Raw genomic sequence first — 19,403 nt, 5'->3', positions numbered from 1 at the left:
GAGAAAACGATTAAAAATACCGCATGAAAATCAAGCGTACATTACGCCAACTTGTACGAGCATGTTAATTGATCGGCCGATCGATGAGGCCGCTCAGCCTTCGCCTGGCTGTCATTTATTTCACGCCTCTTTCGAACGTTCCTCCAGGAACGCGGAGGACAACCAAGGATCGAGGTTTTATCTGACGCGTGATAAATTAATCCGCGCGATCGGTCAACGGTATCGTTGATCGATACACGATTATTCGACAAGTGGCGACACGCGGGTAACATGATGAGCAACGCGAAATGGCGGAAATCGGCTTGAAATTGTGACACGGATCGGTTTTGTGTATGGAAGTGTGAAATGAGATATGTGAAGTTGTGGATGATGAATGTTAGATGTTTTTTATATTGTTTCTTAAGTTTTTTCTTATATTAGAATTTTTATATTGTAGGTACTTTCATTACAGATTCCCAGATTTGAAAGTTACTATATTTCCTAATATCATATATCAATATGTCATTCATATGTCAATGTGTCAATCATATGAATATGGCACTCCTAAATCATTTTATTTCCAAATCTCTATATTTGCGAAACATTATGGTAAAAATACCTTATGTCACCAAATTTATATATCCTTGATACACCAACTATCTATGTCACAGAATCTCTATATGTATTTCTGAATTTTTAGAACGTCAAATTGATATATCTCCTAATACCTAGATTCTCAGATACCTAGGTCCCAGATACCTAAATCCCAGATACATTGATCCTTAGATTCTTAGGTTCAAGAATTCCTGTATTTCCAAACCTCAGTGTTTTGTTGAATACCTACATCCCCAGATTACTATATTTTCAATCCCTATGTTCCCAAATATTCATATCTCTAAATCCTTATAGAGGAGAATTCTTATAGTGTCAAATATCAATAGTCCCGAATCCCTATAACCCCAAACTCTTATATCACAGAATCTCCATAACCCCAAATTCCTATGCTCGCAAATCTCTATATTCCCAAATCCCCATATGTCATAATCTCTATATCTTGAAATCTCTGTGTCCCCAAATCCCTATATCCCCAAATTCCCACGTGTCAAAATCCCTATATCCCCAAATTCCCATATGTCAAAATCCCTATATCCCCAAATTCCCACGTGTCAAAATCCCTATATCCCCATATTCCCACGTGTCAAAATCCCTATATCCCCAAATTCCCACGTGTCAAAATCCCTATATCCCCAAATTGCCACGTGTCAAAATCCCTATATCCCCAAATTCCCACGTGTCAAAATCCCTATATCCCCAAATTCTCATATGTCAAAATCCCTATATCCCCAAATTCTCATATGTCAAAATCCCTATATCCCCAAATTCCCACGTGTTAAAATCCCTATATCCCCAAATTCCCACGTGTCGAAATCCCTATATCCCCAAATTCCCACGTATCAAAATCCCTATATGCCCAAATTCCCACGTGTCAAAATCCCTATATCCCCAAATTCCCACGTGTCAAAATCCCTATATCCCCAAATTCCCACGTGTCAAAATCCCTATATCCTCAAATTCCCACGTGTCAAAATCCCTATATCCTCAAATTCCCACGTGTCAAAATCCTTATATCCCTAAATTCCCACGTGTCAAAATCCCTACATCCCCAAATTCCTATATTCCAAAATCCCTATATCCCAAAATCCCTGTATCCCTATATCCCAAAATCCCAAAATCCTAAAATCCCTATATCCCAAAATGCTCATATCCCCAAATGCACGTGTCATAATGTTGCTATGCACGCGTAACCTAGACCACCATATCTCCAAGCACAATTTGAATTTTCCTGAAAATTCATGTATGCTTAACACAGGATTAGATATGACAGTGCTCGGAGGTGTTTCAGAAAATGTATGAAGTGTAAAAGGAATGAATATGCGAGCATCGATGAATAAATAAAAACCTGAATATCATTTGGCAACGCGAAGGAAAATGAGAGTTACGAAACTAATAATTTCACACTCTGTAACAATAATACACGACCGTCCGTATTAACATTATTATCGAACGTTTATTTTTGCAAAATTCCTTGACGTATTTATGGCCGTAATTTTCCGGCGAACGATTAAACGAAATTGAACAAAATGCGTTATCCAAACAATCGACCGTTTTATAAACTGTCGATTATCTATGATCGCAGGAGGATTCGTACAATTTTTTCCTTTTTTTTTTAAATAAACAAACCGTGGAAACTCGTCGAAAGGAACTAGTCGAAATGGAAATTATTTTTGCAAGTATAGCAAGATAACATTTGCAAGTCAAACAGCTACGTGTAGTAGCACACCAACGGTCGCGAACACGTCAACTAAAACATAATTCATCCGAAGGTAATTTATATTTCTAGCCGGCGTTCGCGGTGAACCGTTCACGATCCGACGGCTATCGATCCTCTCCTTCGATTCGCCAACTTCTAAACCCGGCTGTTTCCACGTCGCTTTTTTTTCTTAACCGCAACATTTTCCCGACACTCTTCTAATTGAGTAATTGCTGCTCACAAAGCAATCAACGTCCAGGCGGGAAAAAAAACTGCGGCCAATTAACGAAGGTGTGCGGTCGATCGATCCTGCCCGTAACAATCCCTCGATATTGTGCTCTCCGAGCCGATAATTACAGACTCGATTCAATCGTAACTTCCTCGGTGGCGTTTACGAGAAAAGAATATTTTCACGGTGTTATCGATCATGTTACGCGCCACACGGTTACCACGGTATTAGGAGGATCCCTGGATAAGATAAGATTAGTCGAGGCCGGTGCAAACGACTGCAACAACGGACTACACTTGTGCTTCACCAGCGTTTGACACCGTAATCGACGTGTTTGCTAACCCAAGAAAAAAGATACAGCGGGTTCCCGTTATATTGCCGCACGCGTCATATGCTTCCTGGCAATACACACATGTAACGATTTTCTACGAAAATTATACGCATTATTGACTATTATGTAGATCTTCTGGAAATTATATATATTATTGGTCATTACGTAGATTTTCTTGAAAAATTACATATATTATTGGCTATTATAGATTTCTTGGAAAAATTATAGATAGGCTTGAAAATTTTTCTGAAATTGTTGAAATCTTCTGCAATTTATAAAAACCTACGTTGAAAATTAAATTTCGAAATTTTTGAATGTTTAAGTTAGTACAATTGTAAATTTATAGTTTTGTAATTTGAACTTTTTTAAATATGAAGGTTTGTAAATTAACTTGAAAATATTAGAATTTCTAAATGCTTGAATTTACAGGTTGTTAAATTTTTAAATACCTAAATGTTTTAATTTTTGAATAATTTAAACAAATTATTTGAACTGTTAATTTAAATGATTTCTACAATACCTGGATAAGCTTTAAGAATTATTAACCTTGTTAAATTAATAACCTAAATTAACGACCTAAATATGAAAAAATACTCTGAACTACACCTACCACGGCAATATAACAAGAGTCAATCTGCCCCTAAATTTCCTTTAACACCATAACAACGTTAAAACCAGTAATTTTCAATCCAGTAATCCACCATGCCCTATGAGTATCACTTATTACTAAAAGTTGCACACAAAGGTGGCTATATAACGCGAATCTACTGTATAAAAACGACAATCGACGCTTATATGCGTACGATCCACTTGACGCGATAAATCACGGGAAAAATGCGTTTATACGTCGTGTCGTTCTCGCCAATTGAAATCTACGAGAGCTGGCGCGTGCTGCTCGAAAATCACTTTATCGCGCCGGTAATAAAATATCACCGATATTACCGATATCGCACAATTTTCGATACGAGTTTTCGAGGTTCGAGCAATCGGTGAAGCTTGCATTATAGTTATGTTTTTGTACTGAGCGCAACGCCGATATCTGTGTAATACTATTTTATTATCGCTTCGATCCTCTGATTTGTTGATGTAGCCAAATTTATTATTTTATTGCTGTTTTTTGCGATCTTTACCATAAGTTTTTACTAATTTCACTCTGGGATACTGGCAGAGTTTTGGCGGCAAAAGTTTATGTAGGATTTTCAAGTAATTTGTATATGAGTCTGTTATACATATATGTTCAATTTGTGAATTTGTAGAATTTTTGTATACTGTAGTTTACAATTTTTGTATACTGTAATTTATAATATTTGTACACTGTAATGTACTGTATTTGTATATTTTACAAAAAGCAGATTGATCACAATAAATGGCTGCTAAAGGCTAAAAACCTTGTTTTAATCATTAACCTCTTCAAGAGGTTATGTGGACATGTGCACATATGTGGACATGTGTTTAAGTCGATCAACTGAGGAACTACACCTACACTATTTATGTTATATTATAAATTCCTCTAGGATTTATTTAATACATAATACATAATTAGTACACAATTAAATTTAAAAACAGCACACCCAACCTTGCTGTAATCACTAACCTCCTCAAAAGGTCAGATACACATGTGGACACCTTTTTAAATCAACCAAGGAACGTCTACCTATATTATTTATGTTATTTAATAAATTTCTTTACGATTTATTTACATAATTAGATTTAAAAATAGTACGTCCAAAAACCTTGCTCTAATCACTAACCTCAAGAGGTCACATACACATACACATATGTGGACATCTTTTCAAATCCATCAATCAAGGAACGTCTACTTACATTATCATTCATACCTATATTATTTATGTTATTTAATAAATTCCTCTACGATTTATTTATACAATTACAGATTTAAAAATAGTACACCCAAAAACCTTACTCTAATCACTAACCTTAAGAGGTCACATACACATACACATATGTGGACATCTTTTTAAACCCATCAACCAAGGACCGTCTACTTATATTATCATTGACACCGTTATCATTTATGTTATTTAATAAATTCCGCAACAATTTATTTACATAATAACAGATTTAAAAGCAGTAAAATTTCTTTTGAAAGATCGAAGAGGTTAAGTTGTCCAGACCGATTTCTCGGTGGCGATGTTCGAACATCCTCCGAACCCCTTTTCAGTAGAAGGAGTAATTTTTACGCATCCCGAACGGTCTCGAGACGAATCGTCGAAGAAACGTTTGGAGCCCGTAGGATAGGTAGCGTTATGGGCACAGGGCATTGTGTACGCATGGTAGCGGGTCGCGTCTCGCGGCGTGGCGGACATAAAATGATTCGGAACGAATTTCGACAAATTGACGTGGCCGCTGGAAGGTAACAGAGAGGCCACCCTAGCGAAAAAAAGGGTTATCGCGAACCCTGGCTCTCGGAACGTCGCTTTCTCCGCGAGCTTCTCTCTCTGCCGAGGAATTTCTATTTTCACCTATTAGCCTAATTGCGGGTAGTTGAAGAAGAAGAAAAGGAGGACTCCGATGCACCTGGTGGCTTCGATGGGTAATCGTTGCGTAACTGGCGAACGATTATCGGCGTCCGTGAATTAATTCGAGAGCATAGAATTAATCGATGAGGCCCGGTGTTTCTTAGGTAATCGATACGAGCGGAGGAGTCGGGGATATTAATGGCCGACGGTGATGGTTTAATTGGGGAGGAATAAGAAAGCGAAGGTTATTTTTCCTCGATTTATTGCATCATTTTCTCTCTGTAATTGGGTATTTAATCGTGCGAGGATAAGAAACGTGTTTGTTAGACGATATTCGGATAATTTGATGCGCATATGAAGAATTAGATATGCGAGATGCAGATTTAATGGAGCCGAGAAACAATATTTGTAACCTCGAAAAAAAAATGTGCGGTTAATACGAGAAAGTATGTTTAAATTAAAAATCGCTTTCCACAAGGTAGAAACGGTCGATCGCATACGCGAAAATATTGAATGATCGCTTTCACCTCGAGCGTGGACGTCGAGGGATCAATCTTGCTATTTTATGGTCGAAATCGAACTCGCTTTCCCGATTCTGCACGCGATCACGACCTCTTCGTTTCCCAGTTCTTTGTAAATATATTCTTAGTCAGACATATATGTTGATTAGCCATACATTGATTTAGGAACGTACAGGTGTAACGATCACAAAAATATGGAGGTTCATTATCAACAATTTTTGAGAAGCATGTTCTTTTTTACTTATGAGAGAGTCTGCTATTTCTACATATTTAAAAATAAGTATTTAACTATATATAAACATGAAAAATATCTATTTACATGTAGACATGAATATCAAAAATATTTACTTATATTGAATATTAAAAAATTACATAATCTCAAAAATGTGTAATAACATCTAAAGACGAATAAAATACCTAAACATCTAATTAAATCTAAATATCAAAAATATCCTATTACAAATATTTATAATAAATCCACAGACAAATTTGAATGCTAAATTAATTGAAATAATTGATTTAACCTTGCTTAATTTGAAAACAACACTGTTTAAGAGTATATTGGAACAGAGTATACTGGAACATAAAGTGATAAAAGAAAAAAATATTCTACTAAAATGTTGATTATACAGAAAGTTGAATTCGTGCATGTTTGGTGCAAGGAGTAAAACCGCGGGCGTGAGCGGAGTGCACTTAAAGTGCATGCTTCTTAAGCGGTCGCGGTGCGGCAAAGTGCAATGTCGATGACAAATGACGGGTCGAAACGAGGTGTCAGAATGACGGAACCGCAAAAGGTAATGATATGATTGTCCGTTGGACGCGGAGGATGTTTGCGGTTTTGCGGTTTCCGCCCTCGACTCGTTGCCCCTCCAACCCTATTTGCCCTTACCCGGACCCTTTTTTATACGCGGTTACCGGTAATTTCTCGCCGCGATTGAAGAAGCGTGAAAAACCACTCGATTCACCTGTTACCAACGCTTTCATTAATCTATTAATTTTAGAGAGAGTTATTCGGAATATTTTTGAGGTATTTCTGAATTAGGGACTTTAGATGAGTGGCACGAGTCTTGAATGCTTATTGACTTGAAATAATTATAGGAGATATATGGAGATTTTAGAGGTGTTCATGGGTTTGAAATGACGAGAGATATTAAATACATGTAAGTGTCACATACTCCTAGGTTCAAAATGACCACATATGCCAAATACCCCTAAGTCCCAAATACACCTAGGTCCAAGATGATCACATATGCCAAATAACCCTAAGTCTCATATACTCCTAAATCCAAAATGACCACATATGCCACATACCCCTAAGTCCCAAATACTTCTACATCCAAAATGACCACATATGCCAAATACTCCTAAGTCCCAATTACTCCTAGGTCTAAAATGATCACATACGCCAAATACCTCAAAGTCCCAAATATGTCTAGGTCCAAGATGACCACATATGCCACATACCCCTAAGTCCCAAATACTCCTAGGTCCAGAATGACCACATATGCCAAATAACCATACGTCTCATATATTCCTGCATCCAAAATAACGTTAGACCCTAAATATCCCAATGTCCCAAGCATCCATAGTCCCCAACTATCCTTAGATCTCAAACATTCATTGATTCCAATATCCTTAAAGGTCTCTATCTTATCTATCTTATTTCTATCTTATCCTAATATCCTAAATATTATCCTAATATCTAAATATCTCCAGTATCTCTATACTTCAAATGTCCCAAAGTACTACTACTCCCTAAATAATAATACACCTCCATACCTGAATTTTTTCCAAACATTTTAAAGTGTAGAAAACGAAGCTGAAATCCGAGATTAAATTCAAATTATCGCCGTCTGGGCAACTCGCCATCGAAGATGAAACGCAAGAGGAAAAAAAAGAAGAAGAAAAGGCTGAACGCTTTCGCAAGCAATTTCTTCGAGCATCGAACACGACACGTAAAATAAAATGTCGAGAGATCCTGTTTTCCCGGGTGGTTGTCCGACTGCAACGCGTATGATGTAATCACGATCCTGCGCGCACCGATCAATTCCATTAAACAGTGCATTAATATTCATTAGCCGCTCATCTGCTGAAACGTCACTCTAATGCACTAATTATCGTCGAGTAGAAAAATGGAATATTAAACAGGCCTGGCACGGTATATGGATGAGTTGTAAATGCTCATGTTGGAATTGAGATAAAATTTTGGCTTACTTTTGGGATGTAGGAGTAGGGGTATATTCATACATGATCTATATTCAAAAATTGGAAGATTTGTAAATGTGGATGTTTACAAATTTCTAGGTTTTTGAAACCCTATGGTACCAAAGTCCTATATCTGCAAATTATTACGTACTCAAATTCCAACAATTCCAAATTCCTAGGTTCCCAAATTCCAACAATTCCAAATTCCTACGTTCCCAAATTCCTACGTCCCCAAATTCCTACGTCCCCAAATTCCTACGACCCCCAATCACCACGTCTCCCGATTACCACGTCCCCAAATCGCCAAGTCCTCAAATTCCTACGTCCCCAAATTCCTACGTCTCCCAATCACCACGTCCCCAAATCACCACGTCCCCAAATCGCCAAGTCCCCAAATTCCAACGTCCCCAAATCACTACGTCCCCAAATCGCCAAGTCCCCAAATTCCAACGTCTCCCAATCACCACGTCCTCAAATCACCATGTCCCCAAATTCCTACGTCCCCAAATCACCATGTCCCCAAATTCCTACGTCCCCAAATCCCTACGTCCCCAAATTCCTAAGTCCCCAAATCCCTACGTCCCCAAATTCCTACATCTCTCAATCACCACGTCGCCCAATCACCACGTCCCCAAATCACCACGTCCCCAAATCACCACGTCCTCAAATCACCACGTCCTGAAATCACCACGTCTTCAAATCCCTACCTTCCCCAAATTCCTAAATCCCCAAACTCCCAAATCCCGAAACCATCAAATTTCTAACCCACCTCCAACTAACCAAAAATCCCTAAAACCCACCTTATTAAAAAATGCTAATTTCCCCCCGACTGTAATATTTTCCCTATAGAACTCATATTTTGCATGGACTACACATCCTGCGGGTGCTACTGCGTGCAACCACACATCACCGTCGTGTTTCACCACGAAGATTTGCGTAAGACGTTTAATCCATAAATGACTCGGCCAATCATGCCTCCTTGCATAAGGGATACGCCGGTGATTGGCAGATTCGCCTGTGCGTTACGTCTACCAGGTTTGATTACGTAAAAGCTTCTTGTCCGATGGAACCCGGCAAGAATCACCGTGCCTTTCAAACAATTTTTTTTTCCTTAGAACGATCTTTCAAGCAGCGATTTACGCGTGTTCGATCGATTTACGCTTGCGGGAGACATTGTCAATGTGTCCAGCACCGATTTTCTTGTCTTCCGAACACGTTATTGAATTATTGATCGCGACCAAGATGAAGACGTATCTCTGTCGATAGGGTAGGTGTCTGCGACGTGTCTCGATCGATGTTTTCACACTGTGCTTATGCGTTTAGATTAGTATATTGCCCGTGTGTATGTGATTGTCGTATTACACGAGTTTTATTATTTTACTTTTCTCCTACTATAGTTTTACTGCTTTAGTATTTAATATTTTATTATCTCACCATCCTAATTTATCCTTTCATTTTACCGTTTCATTCATTCACTACAGTACTATCATAATAAAATATTCTATCGTATTTCACTATTCGCTTTAAGGCTTAAGAATTTACGTAATGGCGTCTCTGACAGTTTACAGCTCACTCTGATTAAAATCGATATACATTATTAAACTATTAGTTTGCTCGATCATTTTATGATCAGTGCTCGAACACTGTATAATATAACGTTATTTAGATGACAGATAAGGGAGATCCAATATGGTGCTTTGTCTTGCTTTCAGCTTATTAGAAGTAAGTCATTATAATTGAAACAGTTATTGCATATACGCTGACATACTCATTTGCAAAATACACTATATTAAGTGTCATAACATTATTCAAAAGATGAGGGGAAATCTGTGCGAAATGGATAGATTGTCAAGAGTAATTTATCATCGTGCGATGATTAAAATTCTTTGGACTTGTTGCTTTTTCGCTTCTAATAATTTAGCTTCTAAATCTACAGGTTTTAATATTACTGTATAATTTATGTTGATACTATATGATTTAATTAGTAAAGCGTTACTTTCCTGAAATTAAAGATATTCAATATGGCGATCAACGTTATTTTAATCATTGAGTTGTTAATATTCTTCATCAAGGTTATAGAAATTAATTTTATTGAAATCTATACTTTAAAGTTGCTCTATAAAATGATAAAAATTTAAAGAATAAAAAATGTAAGTTTGCATCACAACAACCAGAAAGCAAATCAAAGAATAATTGGACAAATCCTAGGAAAGCAACCCTGTCCCGATGAAAATGTACAAACAAGAGAGCGGCCATTTCAGAAAATGACTAATAATCGTTTCCTATTCGAAACCGGCGTACAAAAGTCGAATACGGTTATACCTTTGGCGACGGTGAACGCAATTGAACGGATAAGGTAAACATCGAGCTGTAAAGCCGATTCAAGTCGATCGACAATTTCGATCGCGTTCGGTATAGAAACGAGCTCGACATCGATGGTAAAAATAGTATAGCCAGCTACGAAAACGGCCAACGGTGCACACGATTTCACCTGGACGACTCAATCGCGGCAGCGAGAACACCGTGCACAGAGAGATCGGTTTTGTAAACACGAGTTTATCAAACGGCGAAGAAAATGAACGGTTCGCCGGCTAAATCCAACGAGAGAAGCGAAGAAGAGGACTGTTCCGAGAAAGCTGAGGAATCCGCCTCGGACGAGGCCGGGGCACACGACGAGTGGACAAATTACAGGGTGCACGAAATAATGAGGCTCCCGTTCTAGGATGTATACCAGAAATCGGGCCATCTCGCGGCTATAAATCACCGGAACACGGCCGAGCCGCTTCGTAAAACGGCCAATTGACGAGCTCAAGCTCGATGGAAGCGTGGCACGAGGCACCAATCCGTTTCTTCGCTGGCTCTCGAGCTGCTTCTTCTGCTTCTCGGTTTCTTCGCGATTTAGACGGGTTTAGTGGCTTCTTGTGATAGGTTCATGCAGATGGGCTGATTTTTAGGGGCAATGGTGTTGGATGTTGGAGAAATTTGTGGAGAATTTAGTCGCTTAGTTTTGAGGTTAGGCATCTGCATCTTTTCTGATTTAGAAATATTCGGATTTTCAAATTTCTTCGAGTTTTTATATATTTAAATTTGCAAGCTTTTAAGTTTAAAAATATTCGAATTTTTTCGAGGTATGTAACTTTGTTGGCGATATAACTAAATATGCCATATAACAAGTATTCAAATGTACAAATCTTGAAATTTTTATATCGTTACAATTTTCAAGACATATAACTATATTGACGATTACGGCGATATACCTAAATTGTCATATAACAAGCTTCAAACTCACAAATCTTCAAATTTTATAATCTTGAAATTTTCAAGTTTTTAAATGAGCAAATGTTTGAATGTTTAAATCATCAAATTTTCAAGGTATATAACTGTATTGGCGATATAATTAAATTGCCATATAACAAGCTTCAAATGTACAAATCTTGAAATTTTTATATCCTTAAAATTTTCAAGGCTTACAATATAATATATAGTCATATTGACAATATATGGCAATATAGCTAAATTGCCATATAACAAGTATTGAAATGTAAAAATCTCCAAATTTTTTAATCTTGAAATTTTCAAGTTGTCAAATGAACAAATCTTCAAATTCTTAAATCCTCAAATTTTTAATGTCACATAATATTGGCCATATAACTAAATTGCCATATAACAAACACTCAAATATACAAGTCTTGAAATTTTTATATCCAGCATATACGAATTTGACAGTGTAATGTAAATAATAAAATAATTTTTAAAAGCAACTAAAATCTTTTGAAACCTTGTAAATGTTTATCTATTAAAATGCGATTTAACAAGGAGAATTATCAAGTGATTAGTAAAACATTTATCAGAGTTTAGGTAGTACCCAAGTTCCCGCAGTTTAGAGAGTACAGAAACATTTACCGGGACAAGTTATTGGTCTATTACAAACAATTTAAATGCTTTAATACGCTGACGGAGTTAGGTATTCGAATAGTTAATACGTTTATCTTTTATAACGCTCTTCCGTTCTACATATTTTCTAATTTCATACCATCTAAGATAATCCTACTTTATCGGCCGATTATGCCGTTGTAATATTTTCTACACGTTACTCCGCCTTTAATTACTCTCCTCAACGCGATACTTAACTCGAGATCGTTATTACCTCGGCACTGTGTACGGCATTTCCTTCGTTCGAGACTTTTAACGCGTGTTTTTGCTCCCCTTTGCCGATCTCTTTTATTTCTGACATTTGCACGAATTGAATATTCGTGAAAAATCTTGTCGATAAATGTAACAGTCCTTCCTTTTATTTATCTTCATTTTGCGAGGTATCACAATTTCATTTCTCTTGAAAGTATTTAATAATTTTACTCGATTCGTTTCGCAACTCTATATATGTTAATGTGAGAAAAGATAATGTACTGGGGAGATATGCGAACAATTATGATACTGACGTATTTAGCGTACTTGTGTACGTTCAAACTTGAAATTAATGAAATTAATACTGCGTGAAGACACAGTTCGTTTGCAAATAATAGTTTGTAATTCATAATACAACCCTTTGTATTTCATAATAATTCACAACAATCATTTATATTTCATAATAATTCATAACAACCATTTATATTTGATGACAATTCATAATAACACATAACAGTTCATATTTCCTAATAATTCCTAATGCTCGCAATAACTCATAATAAGTCACAATAACTCATGATAACACATGATAATTCCTGATAACTCATAATAACTCATAATAATTCCTAACAAGTTCTAATAGCTCCTAACAACTCATAACTCACAATTCTAAAAAATGACGAGAGAAAAGAAACATCAAGAATTGATTAAAAGAAGAGAATGAAAGAGTAATGAAGACATATCAAAGTGAGGTAAAGAAGCGCTTGGTTAGAAGAAAGAAGAAGAAAAACATGACTTACCCATAAATCGCGTCCTTGTCTCGTTTATGGACATCGGGTACCGCGGAAGCAGCAGCCGCGGCTGCGGCCGCGAGTACGTGTTGGGGTGGTTGTGGCGGGGGCGGTGGGTACTGGGGGTGTGCTGGCCCCATACCGCCGAGGTGTGGACTGTGATGGAGGCCCGGTACGCCCCGGGCGCTCCCGTGCGGATCGTACAGCCCTGCGCCACCACCGCCGCCTCCGCCCTCGAGGTAACCCCCGTGCAGCCCACCATCGTCATACTGAAACCGCCATAAAGCAAAACAACGAAAAAAATTAGCGTTAATTATCGATCGTCGCAACGTGCTTGTAATTAACGCGGACTTCGGCAGATGTTCGTCTTGTCCTGAGAAAACGCGACTATACGGGCGCTATCGAAGTAAGTAAATTTACGATCGACGCATACCGCCACTTCCGTTCGGCCAATCCTTGTCGAGTTCGATCGACTGCAGACTCTATCTATGGCCTTCCACAAAGAAACTTGCTAATCGAACGTAATTACGTCGTATCGCTATCGTTGCATTAACCTCTTATAAAAAGTAGAGTCGCAGACAAGGTGAAATATAGTAATGTTTAGGTGAGAACCTTGGTACTGTTGATAAACGGGAAAGGGATTTGATTCGTTATATGACCACGTGGTGGATCACAAGTTAAATCATATGTGGTTAAGTCATATGTGGAAATTGTTAAATGTAATATTTTCATATGTATATAGTAATTCGGACGTGAACATACGTTGTTCTGGGTATAGTGTATAATACGTTGAGTCGTCATGCATTGCATCACCTTGCGCTATAAGGTCATATATGAGACATAGTAATTGTCTCATATAATCTATAACATACGCATGTGTGGTGACCGTCACATGTACGCCACGTGTAATACCAACACAGTGACTGTCGAGTGTAATATCAATGTGCTTGATAAGTATCATGTGTAGTATCACCACACGTAGTAATCGTCATGTGTAGTGTGGTTGCATATTGTAGCACCATGCGTGGTATCACGTGTAGTAATTCTCATATGTAATATTACCGCGTGTAGGAATTGTCATGAGTAGAGTCACCATGAAGAGTAATTATCATGTGTAGTAGTTGTCATATGTTGTATCACCACTCTTGGTAATTGTCATGTGTAGTAGTTGTCATATGTGGTATTACCACGCGTGGTAATTGTCATATGTAGAATTACCATGTGTAGTAACTGTCATGTGTAGAATTATCACGCGTAGTATTACCACGCATGGCGACTGTCATGTGTAATTTCACCACGCTTGGTAATTGTCACGCGTAGGAATAGTCATATGTGATAATTGTCACGCGTAGAAGTCGTCATATGTGGTAATTGTCACGCGTAGGAATCGTCATATGTGGTAATTGTCACGCGTAGGAATCGTCATATGTGGTAATTGTCACGCGTAGGAATCGTCATATGTGGTAATTGTCACGCGCAGGAATCTTCACATGTTGTATCACCACGCTTGGTAATTGTCACGCGTAGGAATCGTCACATGTTGTATCACCACGCTTGGTAATTGTCACGCGTAGGTATCGTCATATGTGGTAATTGTCACGCGTAGGAATCGTCACATGTTGTATCACCACGCGTAGTATTGTCACGTATAGTATCACCATGCGTGGTAATCGTCATATGTAGTAATCGTCATAAGTAGTGATCGTCATATGTAGTGATCGTCATATGTAGTGATCGTCATATGTAGTGATCGTCATATGTAGTAATCGTCATATGTAATAATCGTCACATGTAGTATCACTACCTATGGTTCCATCGCGCATAGCGACTGTAACTTATAATATAACCACGCTTGATAATTGTCACGCACAGTACCACACGTGGTATCACCACACATGATACGCTTGGTTTCCACGTGTGACAGTCACATGTAATCGTCATGTGTAGCGCAAACGCGCAAACACGTACACCTCCACACGACATCACGTAACATCATTCCAATTCTCCGCAATATATCACCACACGTTATATCGCCACATGTCGTGCAACCGCACGTAACGCCTAAAGCAAACCAATATCCGGATTTTATTATACCGTTCGATAGAAGCGACCACACCGCGTTATCGATTACTATTATCCAGCATTAGCGAGCGTCGATAATCGCGATAACTGACCACGTCGATTCTGATATCGAAGTATAATACGATGTCCGTCGTACCCACGGCGTTTTACTCTTTACGCTGTTAAAGTATTAAAAATAGAAAATGCGAGCGTTCCCGTTCCAAGTCGCGGATCGTACCACGTCGAAGCGATCGTGTAAAAATAGGGGAAATTTATTTCCGCTCTCTTACAGACACTACTCTGTCAACGGAGTGGAACGCATGATCAAAAATACCACGGTTACGGCTCGTAAAAATAATTGAAGTCCATGAATTTACCGCGAAATTGCTGGCGAAATCTTTGGTTTTTTTATTCTTTCTTTCTTTCCTCGTTGGCTAATCCTTGAGATGACGACATTGTAACAAAGACGCGAACGACAGGTGACAGCTACGAGGAAACATCACAGAGCGGACATCTCTGGCATGCGAATGCAAACGGAATGATTGAAGCTGATTATCTTTGAAACACGAATTTTGAAATTTTCTTCGTTAAATTAGCTCTGGGCGTGGATAATTTATTGCTGGTCTCAAAATATCTGTAGCTTTGATGTCTTCAAAAATGCATATGTAGGTCGAAAAACTTAGGTATTTGTTCTGGAGGTGGTTTCGTTTCGATATGTATGTTATCGAACTTTTGATGATATATGTTCTTGGATATTCAAATATAATTTTTTATATGTACAACTTTAAATATAGTTTTGAATATGTTTACGAATGTATACATTGTCACACACGTGTCATATTTACTATACCTCTTTGAATACATACGTTATCCTCTTGAATATATTATCGAATATGTTCTTTAACGTATATGTTAATATATTCTGTCGTATATGTTATTGAATATATGTACACACTCTTGAACTCATATTCAGCGAATGCATACTTTAAAATATGGATATAGATTCTTAAACATGTGCACTGTCATACATGTAGATCTTGACATATATGTATACACTGTCATATGTGTACGTCTTCAGATACACATGTCATATGTGTACCTGAGGTATACGTACACACTGTCGTATATATACGTACTTGAATATATCTATCACTCACAATATACGTCTTGAAATACATCTACAAAATAAATATACATATGTGTACGTATGTGTCCATATGTGCTTCCATGTATAATACGCCATAGACCTACATAGATTATTGAATATATTTGACTTCGAAAGTAAGCTTACAGTCTGTAAATACCCTTATATTAAAAAGATAATATTTGTGAAGAAGTATTAAAATTGTACGGTATTCAAGGAATAACTCTAATTACGATAATAAATTGGAAGAAAAATTTGAAACCGATCATCGAATGTCTCGGAATGTCCAGCTTTTGTCGTAAAGATTCTTGAAATTCAATTAGAAACCGTAAAATCGGCAGAATCTGGTAAGAGGATCAAGAGCGGATCAGAAATTCGCCGTACGAATGCTCGTGCGAATCGGCAGGACACGAAGGATCAGGAACGAGGAAGGCAATGATTTTCTTGTCACGGCACCGCGGAAACGAAAGCGAGCCGATTATTATCGTTAATTACGCGGCTCGGTCGTCAAGCCGGGAGAGGCGGACGGCAATTTTATCGGGGTAGCGAAACACGAGAAAAGAAAGAGGGAAAAAGAGAGAAGAGGGAGAGAAACGATATTATTCGTACGGTTATCGAAACGGCGTGCGTGTGGCTCGCGAAACGAACGGGGGACATGCACGGTAATCGAGGATCCTTAATTACAACCGTTAGCCAAGGTGACATCGCGGAAACGTCGAGTAAAGCTTCCATTTTGTGCAATTCCTCTCACGGCTGCGTCGCCCGTGTGGACGCATCGCCGCTCGAATTATCGCCGGAACGATTCTCTTTCTACAATTTGTATACGAGTCGAATGCCTCTTATCGAGCTGAAGTATTCGATCGGTTAAGAATTTCGATGTTACGCGCTGTAAACGGAACCTGAAATACGAGCTAACGAGATAATTCCCGGGCTGATTAATTATGCGAACCTCGGGATCTTAAAAATTTCTTCTTTTCATCGACGTTTTTTAATTATAACGTTTATCGTGATGGCATCTTTTGCGATTTATTTAACCCATTTTTTGCGAAACGGGAAATCACTTTAATAAAATATTTGCTACAATTCTATGATGCGAGATTTAAGAATTTGTTTAAATATCAGGGTTTAAACAGTATTTGTAACGATATACTTCTTGTAACATGTCACGAAATACCGTTTAATTTTATATGGGACTTCCGTTATATTGCCAGAGATAATGTAATAAAGACTTAAGCATCTCGGGTTTTATTAAAACTTTCTAAACCTGGGAGCCGTAAAATGACGCAAATGACCCAGTTCGCGTTATTTGCAAAAGTATATCTAATCTCTCGATGAATATTCTTATCGATATATTAGTATAAATGTTTAAACATGTAACGAATAAATTTGGAAGAAAAAGAGTAACATTCGTGTTAAACGATAAATGCAAAGTAGTTTGAATTTATTAAAAATTCAGTACGTTTTCAGAATCCCATTAATCCTGTTAAACAACTCATCGAGTCGATGCATGATTTATCGTGGCAATATATCGCGCGATAAAAATTGAAAAATAAAACAGGCAAATTGAAATGATATCAATCTCGATACCTTCACATTTTTCCAATATTTATCCAGTCATAAAACCCGCCTCTCTTCCTCGACGCACAAACAGGGAATGTAAAATAAATTACTGGGGGGATAAAAAAATAAAAGGAAAACAGAACAATATTTTTCGAGGTAATATTCCAGGACGAAAATTTCGGTCGTAAAGGAAGATTTTGACCGGTTCAAGATTTTCCATACAAAAGCGAGATTCCAGCGTGCGAGAAAATGAGTTTCGGAGGCAAGAAAGCCAACGTCTAATAATTCACGATCAGGCTATGAAGATATCACTGACCGGCTACGGAATATCTTAAACGGGAGAGTGAGGTCATGTGGCGACTTTAAGGTTGAATCGCAATGGGGTGATCGGAGATCGTAGGCAGAGATCGTGGAGGAAAAAGGAAGGGTTACGGAAATTTATAAAATTGGGAGGTGGAGGATTTTGGGGATTTGAGGTTGGAAATTCGGAGATTTGGAAGTTTAGGGATTTGGAGATTTGGGGATTTAGAGAGTTGGAGGTTTAGAGATTTGGGGATTTAGAGATTTGGAGGTTTAGAGATTTGGGGATTTAGAGATTTGGAGGTTTAGAGATTTGAAGGCTTAGAGATTTGGAGGTTTAGAGATTTCAAGATTTAGAGATTTCAAGGTTTAGAGATTTTTAAGATTTTTAGATTTCAAGGTTTAGAGATTTGGGGATTTAGAGATTTGGTAATTTACAGATTTGGTAATTTGAAGATTTGGGAATTTAGTGATTTGGGGATTTAGAGATTTGGTAATTTGAAGATTTGGGAATTTAGTGATTTGGGGATTTAGAGATTTGGGAATTTGGAAATTTGGAAATTTGGGAATTTGGAGATTTGGGAATTTGGAGACTTGGGAATTTGAAAGCTCCTACATCCCTAAATTCCTAGATCCCTAAATCCCCAAATTTCTAAAACCCCAAATTCCCAAATTCCCAAATTCCCAAATTCCTAAATTCCTAAATCCATAAATCCCTAAATCCCTAGATCCCTAAATCCCTATATCCCTATATCCCTAAATCTCTAAAACCCCAAATTCCCAAATTCCTAACTTTCTAAATTCTTAAATCTCTTAATCCCTAAATCCCTAAATCCCTAAATCTCTAAATCCCTAAATCCCTAGATCCCTATATCCCTAAATCTCTAAAACCCCAAATCCCAAATTCCCAAATTCCTAAATCCCCAAATCCCTAAATTTCTAAATCCCAAAGTCCCAAAATTCCAAAATCCCAAATTCCGAAATTCCCAAAATCCCAAAATCCCCAAACCTAAAACTTAATATCCTAAAAAACACCTCAATAAAGCAAGAGATCATCGCACTTTTTTGTAATCTAATAAAAACGAATGAAATAGGTTTAATGATGACCTGGTATGGTGTACACGAAGTTGGTGTCCTATATTAACGCACTGTGCCACCCCGGGGGTCGTCGACACCGCTGAGCTTACGGGCTTACTTCTAATGCTCGTATAAACTTCTGATCGACGCTAATGTGATGAAACGTAATGCAAAATAGATATTCAAACGTGTCTGATAAGCATCCGTGGGCTGTGACGATGTCAACGCGACGGATTAAGGGAATCGTGGTTATGGGGTGAAAACGTGGGGTGTTTTCGACTGGACAAAC

At 37.8% G+C, this 19,403-nt stretch overlaps 1 protein-coding gene across 3 annotated transcripts in view; it reads right to left on the bottom strand.

The window, feature by feature from the left end:
- The window catches only part of hth (Meis homeobox homothorax), a 565,080-nt gene that overhangs the window by 531,914 nt on the left and 13,763 nt on the right, over positions 1 to 19,403 (bottom strand). For all 3 annotated transcript variants that reach the window (XM_012281928.2, XM_076536623.1, XM_012281931.2), the window contains exon 2: positions 12,982 to 13,241. In XM_012281928.2, coding sequence (XP_012137318.1) covers positions 12,982 to 13,241 — 260 coding nt within the window. The remainder of the gene's footprint in view (positions 1 to 12,981; positions 13,242 to 19,403) is intronic.

Source organism: Megachile rotundata, chromosome 10 (assembly GCF_050947335.1).
Source record: "Megachile rotundata isolate GNS110a chromosome 10, iyMegRotu1, whole genome shotgun sequence".
In the NCBI taxonomy this organism is placed as follows: Eukaryota; Metazoa; Arthropoda; class Insecta; order Hymenoptera; family Megachilidae; genus Megachile; species Megachile rotundata.
The sequence above is the reverse complement of the archived record's forward strand: the minus strand, read 5'-3'. Positions and strand labels throughout refer to the sequence as shown.